Here is a 9,883-nt window from a genome sequence, read left to right on the forward strand (position 1 = left end):
GCAGATCGGTGCACCTGCAGACAACACTTGCCGCTGGAGAGTCAAAGGCTGCCCTCCTCCTCTTCTTCCTCGCCGGACGAGGAAAGGCTGGATTCAAAGTCTGACTGCTGGGAATAGGCGAAGCGCTGCAGAGAGAATAGCCAGGGAGGAGAAGTTGAACACCGCTGCATGGATGGTCGCCCTTTCGCCGTTTTAGAAGAGGACAGGAAGTGGAGTTTTGGTAAGTTATATCTTAATAAAGGCTTTGCAATTTAAAAGTTTTATTTGCCTTGGTGTTGATTTTTCGTTCTATACTAACGAATTTTTAACAATTTTTTTTTAATGTTACTGGTCCTTTAATCTAGTGGGCGGGCGAGAACTGCGAACAGGGCGAGCCCTGGTGCCTCTTACCCCTTCTCTCCCTGATCTTCCTGCTGCCTTATCTTTTTCAGTGTAGAGGAGGTTCTGCAACCACTCTGTACCCTCTTGTGCCATCCTAGCCTGGATCTGCTGTAGGAGTGCGTCCTCCATCTCAGAAGTTGTGCCTGTAGCTGCTATGGGCACCAAGAGGAAGCTCAGTGGGAGGCGCTGCCTTATAAGGCCGTTCCTGAGTACATGCACGCATGCGCGCTGCGCGATGACGTCAGCCCCGTTCTTGCGCCTGCGCAAAAACGCCAGACGCGAACACGCTGGCTAAATTAAACGCCACTGTTACAAGGGGATATCCCACTCCCAGTTAGTAGCGCTTTCGCTACTTGCTTCAGCGCTGCTCAAAATGTTTAGTTTATTTTCTTTTTTTTTGTATGGCTAATTTAGATGTTGTTCACGGTCTATTGAAGATATATATTTACTCACCATAACTATCTGCAGAGTGTATTACCACAGTGATGATCAGAGCTGTAGAAATATTTTTTTATGCAATGTACCTTTTCACTTTATATTATCCTTCTCACTCTAGAATATGCACAGTTTTGTGTTTCTGTTAGTCCAAAATAAAATAAAAATAAATACAAAAAAAAAAAAAAAAAAAAAAATATATATATATATATATATATACACACACACATATAGGGGCACATTTACTAAGGGTCGAATATCGAGTGTTAATAAACCCTCGAATTCGACCCTCGAAGTAATATCTTTCGAATTCGAATATCGAATTCAAAGGATTTACCGCAAATCCTACGACCGAACGATCGAAGGAAAAATCGTTTGATCGAGACAGTGCTTTGACTATCAAATGGTCGAATAGTCGAACGATTTGTAGTTCGAATCGTTCGAATCGCTTGAGTCGAAGTCGTAGTTGAAGGTCGTAGTAGCCTATTCGATGGTCGAAGTACCCAAAAAAAATACTTCGAAATTCAAAGTTTTTTTTACTTTGAATCCTTCACTCGAGCTTAGTAAATGTGCCCCATACTATATATATATATATATATATATATATATATATATATATATATATATATATATATATATATATATATATATATATATATATATATATATATATATATATATAAACGGTTTCATTAATTCAGGGTTGGTCTGGCCTTTCAGAGTGCCAGAGGATCTCCCAATGGGCCCCAGTCAAGGATTATTCCATCCAGCCCTTTCTTATTTCCATATTTCTGTATGACACCTATTAAATTTAGGCCCTCAATGTCAAGTTTTGCTGTTGACCTGGATCCATTATAGATGATGTTTGATGAATAGAGTAACAGTGTTGATCTGCAACCCACTTAATGGAACACTAACACTGCTTGGGTTCCTGATTATATAGAATGTATAATATACCAGTCATGTTTGCCTGTGTCCAACAGAAAAACAAAATTACATTTCTATTAATGTTTATATATTCTTTGTCTTGTGTTCTCCAGACTCAGACTTGAGCATGCGTACACTTAGTACACCAAGTCCTGCACTCATCTGCCCTCCAACTTTACATGGATTTCAGAATGGAAGGGGATCTTCCACCTCATCGTCCTCCATCACAGGGGAGACAGTTGCAATTGTCCATGCACCACCTCCTACACGACTGACCAATCCTCTTATACGATTGGCCTCAAAGCATCAGAAAGAGCATGCAAGCAATTACAGACTGCCTGATCAATGTATCATTCAGATCTTCTCTTATCTTTCTACTAATCAACTGTGCCGCTGTGCTAGGGTGTGCCGGCACTGGTATAACCTAGCTTGGGACCCGCGGCTTTGGAGGACGATTCGACTGACTGGTGAAACAATAAACGTGGACAGGGCTTTAAGGGTGTTGACCCGCAGACTTTGTCAGGATACACCCAACGTCTGTCTTATGCTGGAGACAGTAATTGTAAGTCGCAGCAGGTGGCTCACAGATAGAGGACTTTATATCATTGCCCAGTGCTGCCCAGAACTGAGAAGACTTGAATTATCCAATTGCTACAACATCTCTAATGAGGCAGTCTTTGATGTGGTATCATTATGCCCAAACTTGGAGTATTTAGATGTATCAGGTAAATAAAATTGCTCTTTCCATTTTGGGGAGATATCAAAGGGAATGTATACCTTAAAGGAGAACAGGACCCAAAGACATGCAGTTGTGTCATAGGGGTACAACCATTATTTGCAAAAACCTGTGTTTGTACCTTGCACCCCCATCTTAATGAATATATTTGACATATTATATTAATATATTGACATATTGCCAATTGATATTGTAGACCCTATTATTACTGTATAACATCACTACAAGTAGGCCACGCACACAAGTTAGACACCCGTTTTACTATGTTCCCTTTTTTTATTTGTTTCTACTAGTATCAAAAATCTCTTACTAACATACAAAGCAATGATCAGTATACTGCCCTTATATTACCCCTTCCCACCATATTCTCATCTGGATAATGCTTAATGTTCCACAAAGCACAATGTGTTGCTTTAGTTAAATAAGATCTGCTGCAAGATATTACTGAAATGTTCATCAATCCATTTATCTGATGGAAGGACTTAGAAATTAGCTGATGCTGCAGGGCATGCCGTGCTAATGTGTGTTTCATATTTGATTCAATTAAATCCCCTTCTTTTTTTACCTTCCTTTTTCTACATTGTCGCAATTATTTTTCTACAAAGAACATGGGTTTGTAGCCCTCAGTATCAGCATCCTATTTAAACAAGCAATTACTTTTTTTTACAAATGCATTACCTTCTACTTAATAATAACTAAAATAGCATAACTCCATAAAACAGTCTTGTTTAGTTTATATTAAAATGTTTTTTTACTTGGGACAGTGATCCAAATTATGTCAAGACATGTTAGCTACTTAGCATTCCTGATAAAGAGAAATATTTTTTTATGGAGGAAGGTATTGGAGTGACCACCATTCTCAATATGTCCATGTGGCTCTCTGTGAAACTGAGATGATGGCAACACAGACTTTGGGTTACCCCTGATAGAAAAGTGCCTACTGATTCCTATACACACATTAAGGGGGCAAATTTTAAAAGTGTGTAAAAAAACATTGAAATACACCTTGGATGCAATAGACTGCTGTATAAAATCCTGTGTAATTATAAAGCAATTATATGGAAAAATTCCATGTTGCATAAAAACCTGTACAGAAGACGATTTTTTAACATCTTGCCCTACTTTTTATGTTGAAAATTCTTTTTCACCTAGATTTATCCCATTGACTTCAGCAGGCTATGCCACATCTGTGGTGCCATAAAATAATTGCATGATTTTGGGAAGTGGGAAGTAGCCTGGCGTTAAAACAAACCACACAGGTTTATAAATATGATGAACACCTCTTTGTAAGGAATATGCCTAATGATTTCTGCTGCTATGGACTACAATGGAGCTTTAAAAAATGGCAACTATGTCATACCAAATTTGACACTGATTTTAGGCATGCAATGTTCTACACAACTTTATACATATATGTCATCAATCCCTGGAATGTTTTCGTTACTGGGAAATAAATTAAGAGAATGTGTGCTTTCTATAGTATAGTATGTTGTTTACAAATAATTTTAGTTGGGGAAGAATATGTACTTTGTTTATGCTATAGGGGTTGCACTGGCCACAACTGAAAAACTTCACAAAGCTTACTCTGCATAAAGTCAAGTGCATTGTGCCGTAATTGTGTCAAATGTAATACTATTGGGGATTTGCCCATGACCTAGTAAAATGGGCAGTATTCACAGAAAATAATATTTAAATACACTTATCATTTTAATGTAAGATTGAGTTTGTTAGAAATCTATTCTAGTCCCAGGAATTTAATACGTTTCCACACTTAAAGGCAAAGTTACACAGTTGGTTAGTGTCTGTGACTTTGGGAAACAGTTTTGCAATAAAAGTGGAGAATTATCATAGATGGCTTCATATTATAACTAGAAGGTCTGACTTTAAGTACTGTATACTCCCTGAAAAGGCACGTTCTTGTTCTTTTTACCCAGCTATTGTAGTCTTGCACAATATTCAATTACAGTTTTCAATGCAGGCTAATTGTTTTAACGTAATATCCTCTTAAGGCCTTATAATTATGCAAATGATAAATAATGAGCAAATAATGGATATTTAGTACTTAAGATGACTGAAGTGGTCAACTGAATTAAGGATTTGGGACAATATGTAATTGGTTGGCAGTGTAAAAAAAAACCCCATTCCCTGTTAAAAGGAGATATCAATGTGACAAGGTTAAAAAAATCTAGAACTCTTCTAATTTTTTAGAATATAATTTATTTCTCCTCAACTATAAGAGCATTCCTATAAGAAGCCTGCTCTAGTAGGTATACAAGCATTTACCATGTTCTACAAAGCCAGGTCTAGTCTTTTCTAAAAGTTTTCCTATTTAATAGAATTTGTATGCTAATTGTATGCATGTTTTCCAATCATCATCAATTCAACTTCTAAAACTATGTATCTTTATCTCATTAGGTTGTTATAAGGTTACATGTATCAGTCTGACCCGTGAGGCATCCATCAAGCTATCTCCAATGCATGGTAAGCAGATATCTATTCGATACTTGGATATGACGGATTGCTTTGTCCTTGAAGATGAAGGACTTCACACAATTGCAGCTCACTGCACCCAACTGACTCATTTGTACCTGCGCCGTTGCATCCACATTACGGACGAAGGCCTGCGATATATTATGATATACTGCACCTCCATTAAGGAACTGAGCGTCAGTGACTGCCGCTTTGTGAGCGATTTTGGTTTGCGCGAGATTGCAAAGCTGGAGTCACGGCTGCGGTATCTAAGCATAGCCCACTGTGGCAGGATAACAGATGTAGGAGTCCGTTACATTGCCAAATATTGCAGCAAGCTGCGCTACCTCAATGCACGAGGATGTGAAGGAATCACAGACCATGGGGTGGAGTACCTAGCGAAAAATTGCACAAAACTCAAGTCCTTGGATATTGGAAAGTGCCCTCTAGTGTCTGACATTGGCTTGGAGTTTTTAGCCTTGAACTGCTTTAACTTAAAGCGCCTCAGCCTTAAATCTTGTGAGAGTATCACAGGACAAGGGCTACAGATTGTTGCAGCCAACTGCTTTGACCTACAGATGCTGAACGTACAGGATTGTGAAGTATCAGTGGATGCTCTACGGTTTGTCAAACGCCACTGCAAACGATGTATCATTGAGCATACTAATCCTGCATTTTTCTGACTGACAATGTATTAGAGCAAAGTGGTAGCTAAAATATCAAGATGCATAGCGTAATGGATAAATATGCAAAAATTGCCATAATTATGCCTACAGCAAATTATCCATAGGTGGTTCAGTTTTGATTGTGTATAGTGTGATTAAAAAAACCGGAAACCTTTTAATGTAATTATTTGTCTCTACAGCTGAAATATTTAGCAAGACAATTGTGTATGTTCTATAGGCAAGAGGGAATGATGTGGGACCATTTTTGTACTTCCGGATAACAATATTTTAAAGAAATATCTTTCTCCATTGTCTGTTATTATTCCAGAACAAAAAGTAATTTGAGTTTAGTTTTCCTTTGTCTATGTGTGATGTAGAGTTATATGTGGGTGAATGCTGTAATGAGAGAAATGTTATGATCACCCATCAGTTCTGTCTTCAGTTGCCTTTCTTAACTCAGTGATTGGCATTCAGCAATTTGGTGTAACAATTTTAATGCCACTTCCCATATAATCTAAGGTTACAGAATAAAAGTGACGTAGTTCTGACACTATAGATTGTAGTTATTGGTTTTTTCTGCAGCTATGCTGATCCACGTGTTTATTGGCATTACAGTGTGTTTAAAGAGAAGTGGCATGGAATGGGGTAAATAAGGTAAACAGCCAGATTACCCACACAATAACATAGCAGAATTTTCATTAGCAGATTAGACATACACAAAATTTTGGAAATAAAAAGAGGGGAAAAAAGTTGTTTTTGCCCACACCCCCTAATTACCAAGTTCGTTTTACAAAATTTGAACATATTTCTGTGGTTTTATTTCAGTTATTACAGTTTTGCTATTGAAGTTGAATTCCCAAGGGACCTGTTATCTAATCTTGTTACAATTACTGATTTCCTTATCTTGAAGTTGTTACAAAGTATCTTATCTCCTGCTGTAGCTATTCTGGGCTCTCTGCCAAAAGCCAATTTAGAAACTTTGTTTCTTTTTCTGGCTGTTCAGTGCAGAGAGGGAGGTATGGATTAGAAAGTGTGAACAGTAAATTGGAAGTTCTCATTAGATGAACCATAGACAGTACTGCTGTAAATCTGGCCACACATTGATATTTTTTGTCAGTCTGGGCAATTTTGTCTAAACTGACTTGATATGTGCATTGGTGGTCAGGACCCCTCCTATAAGTTAAAAAAAATACTATTGGCACCAGGGGCCCCATAAATGTTTTTTAAAAAAGCATTGGTGGTCAGGCCCCCCCTATAAGTTAAATAAAAAAACTATTGGCACCAGGGGCCCCATAAATGTTTTTTAAAAAAGCATTGGTGGTTAGGCCCCCCCTATAAGTTAAAAAAAAAACTATTGGCACCAGGGGCCCCATAAATGTTTTTTAAAAAAGCATCAGTGGTCAGGCCCCCCCCTATAAATTAAAAAAAAAAAAACTATTGGCACCATGGGCCCCATAAATGTTTTATAAAAAAGCATTGGTGGTCAGGACCCCCCCATGAGTTAAAAAAAAACTATTGGCACCAGGGGCCCCGTAAATGTTTTTCTAAAAAAACATTGGTGGTCAGGGCCCCCCCATAAGTTAAAAAAAAACTATCAGTGCCATAAGTGGGCATTGCACACACTGTATATAACAGGATCCAGGTTTCTACTGATACCAGCACTAGGCAAACTCTGTACACAGGGTCTGTGGTAGCTAAATATATCACACTACAAAGAGTCATAGTTAGGCAAATATTAAGCACAACATACACAGCACTGCTTTGTCTCTCTCGTGTTCTGTTTCTCTGCAAGCTCCAGGATGCTGCCACTCAGCTCTCTCTGTGCCATAGAGAAAAGAGCCCAAAGAGTGTGCTTACAGGGGCGGGACATAAGGAAGGGAGACGCTGTCATTGGCTGAAAAGCACTGGGGCAGGGCGAGATTGCAGAGTTAGGGATCGTCTGCCAATTTCATACTGCTAATGAAAACTTCAGTTGTGCATTGTGTCACAGCTTGAAATTGAGTTTACTGATCGCGGAACTTGCAGATAATCCCTAACTTTGCACTTCTCCTCCACATACAGTTTTCGGCGTGACTTTGGGTCTTCAGCACAGCCGGGACCCCCTTTAGCCCCGGGCCCGGTACAGGTGTACCCCCTGTACCCCCCTGATGGCGGCCCTGGGTGCATCTACAAATAATGAGTGAACGTTCTGTCTCAGTGGACTGGTCATGCTGGTTCCCTAACATTCTGGGGATGCAACTTGCCTACTTAATGGGCACCTGATACCCTAAATTAGTTTCCCCCATCAACCATTACATTCTATAAAGTGCACACTTTATAGAATTTAATGGTTAATGGGGGAAACTAATTTAGTTGGATCTTAATTTAAAACCATATTTTCAAACAAGTCTCAGTATCACAAATTAGTCTAAGCACCTCAGCAAATTTGACTGAATAAAGCATCTTGCTATTTACTAGAGCAGTGTTGATACCCTGTGTATGGGCCAAATATATGAGAGTCAAATAGAACCAACTTGTGAAACAAATGAAAGGGATTCTGGCTTAGGAAAACATGTTTTTTTACAAAACACATCAGGTAATAGAGCTCGCCCAGCAGAGTCCTGCATTAAAATCTGTTTTTTAATTTTGAAATCTGACATGGGGCTGGACATGTTGTTAGTTTCCCAAGTGTTCCCAGTCATGTGACTTGTGCTGTGATAAACTTCAGTCACTCTTTACTGCTGTACTGCATATTGGAGTGATATCAACCCCCTCTTGCCCCCCCCCCCAGCAGCCCATCAGCAGAAGAATGGGAATGTAACCTGATAGCTATCTGACAACCGCATTGCCCAAAATGCTCCCCCACCTAGTGCTAGAAATAAGAACAGCACTTAGTAAGAAAAATCCAAGTCCAGCTCATCCAAGTAGCATTACATTCAGTAGGAAAAAAAAATGCCTATCTGTAAGCAGTTCCATTGTTAAGTGCTGACCAGGAAGAATGACTTGAGATGTCTGCCTACACACCAATATTACTAAACTAAACTAAACTAAAAAATTACATTTATTGATTCAAGAAAAAAAAATTAAATGGTAGATTATACACAGTGCATTTAGTAAAAATCATGACAGAATCCCTTTAATATGCAACCTTCTAAGGCATAGATTTAGATTTAAATCCTGAGTGCACTAACTTTGTGTTAAATTTAGTAGATGCAGCATCACAACCCAGACTAGGCTCGTGCAACTGTAACCAAACAATGTTGTAGTTGTTGTTGAACCTCCTAAAACTGTGAACACCCTTTTTGGGCAGACAGTCCTTCAGTACAGGCAGAAATAAGGCGGAGGAGCTACATTTCCACTTTTTTATCTACCAATGCACCATACACTTGCAAATGTGGAGCGTCAACAGGTACAATTTTGCAACATGCCTTATACCCAAATCGAAGTATAGTACAATTTGGTGAGCTACCATAGATTTACCAAGCATCTACAAAATCTCTTAAAATATTATGGGTAAATGTATGATGAGATTTACTCTTTTTACTTTACGCTTCTATCTATAAATGTTTATCTCTCATATCTCCCTTAAGCTTTTTAACTGCCTACTTTACCCTCACCCATTTCTGGATTTACACATATGCCCCCTTTAATTTCTAATATTGTTTTTCCCTTAATCCATTTATTGATTTAACCTTAATTTCTTCTTTATGCACATTAATTTTGATCTAGATATGACATGAATACTAAGGTAATTGAATTGTCTGTGCACAGGTAATCCCCCTGCATAATGGACTTCAGTTTATTAACTTAAAAGCCTAACCCTAAATAGTCTCAACAGAAAGGATGAAGGGAAGGGGTTGTTTTTACAGAGATCAGTATTTTTAATTAAACTAATACAGCTAATTAATGGTGTCCGTGTGAACAAAAATAATTCTTTATTATAAAAATAGATAATTGTGCATTTTTTAATTGAAAGAATTACACTGCCACACTCAATGTGTATAAGAAGAACTTGGCCTATATATGTAAGGGAAATGAATGGCTTCCCTTAGTGACATAAATGATGGCTTGTAAAAGGTATGTAAGTTTGTCAAACTATATTTGAGAAATCCCAGATTTGTCTCACCTTGTAACAAATAAGTCAATTTGCGTGGGATTTCATAACAAAGCCCTGATACTTGATTGTGATGATTATATAAACAATGCAATGGTTCAGTTTATTTTTACCCAAATACAGAGAAGAAATGCCAATGATAATCTTTAATTTAAAGGAAGATATTATTACATTGTT

The 9,883-nt window shown here is 38.1% G+C and overlaps 1 protein-coding gene across 1 annotated transcript in view; it reads left to right on the top strand.

Annotated features, from left to right (window-relative positions):
- Window positions 1–6,166, top strand: part of fbxl7.L (F-box and leucine-rich repeat protein 7 L homeolog) — a 326,638-nt gene extending 320,472 nt beyond the window's left edge. Inside the window, exons 3-4 of the mRNA XM_018267692.2 lie at window positions 1,857–2,468; window positions 4,895–6,166. Coding sequence (XP_018123181.2) covers window positions 1,857–2,468; window positions 4,895–5,631 — 1,349 coding nt within the window. The 3' untranslated portion in view covers window positions 5,632–6,166. The remainder of the gene's footprint in view (window positions 1–1,856; window positions 2,469–4,894) is intronic.
- Window positions 6,167–9,883: the final 3,717 nt, after the last annotated feature.

The sequence above is a fragment of the Xenopus laevis genome, chromosome 6L (assembly GCF_017654675.1).
Source record: "Xenopus laevis strain J_2021 chromosome 6L, Xenopus_laevis_v10.1, whole genome shotgun sequence".
NCBI lineage: Eukaryota > Metazoa > Chordata > Amphibia > Anura > Pipidae > Xenopus > Xenopus laevis.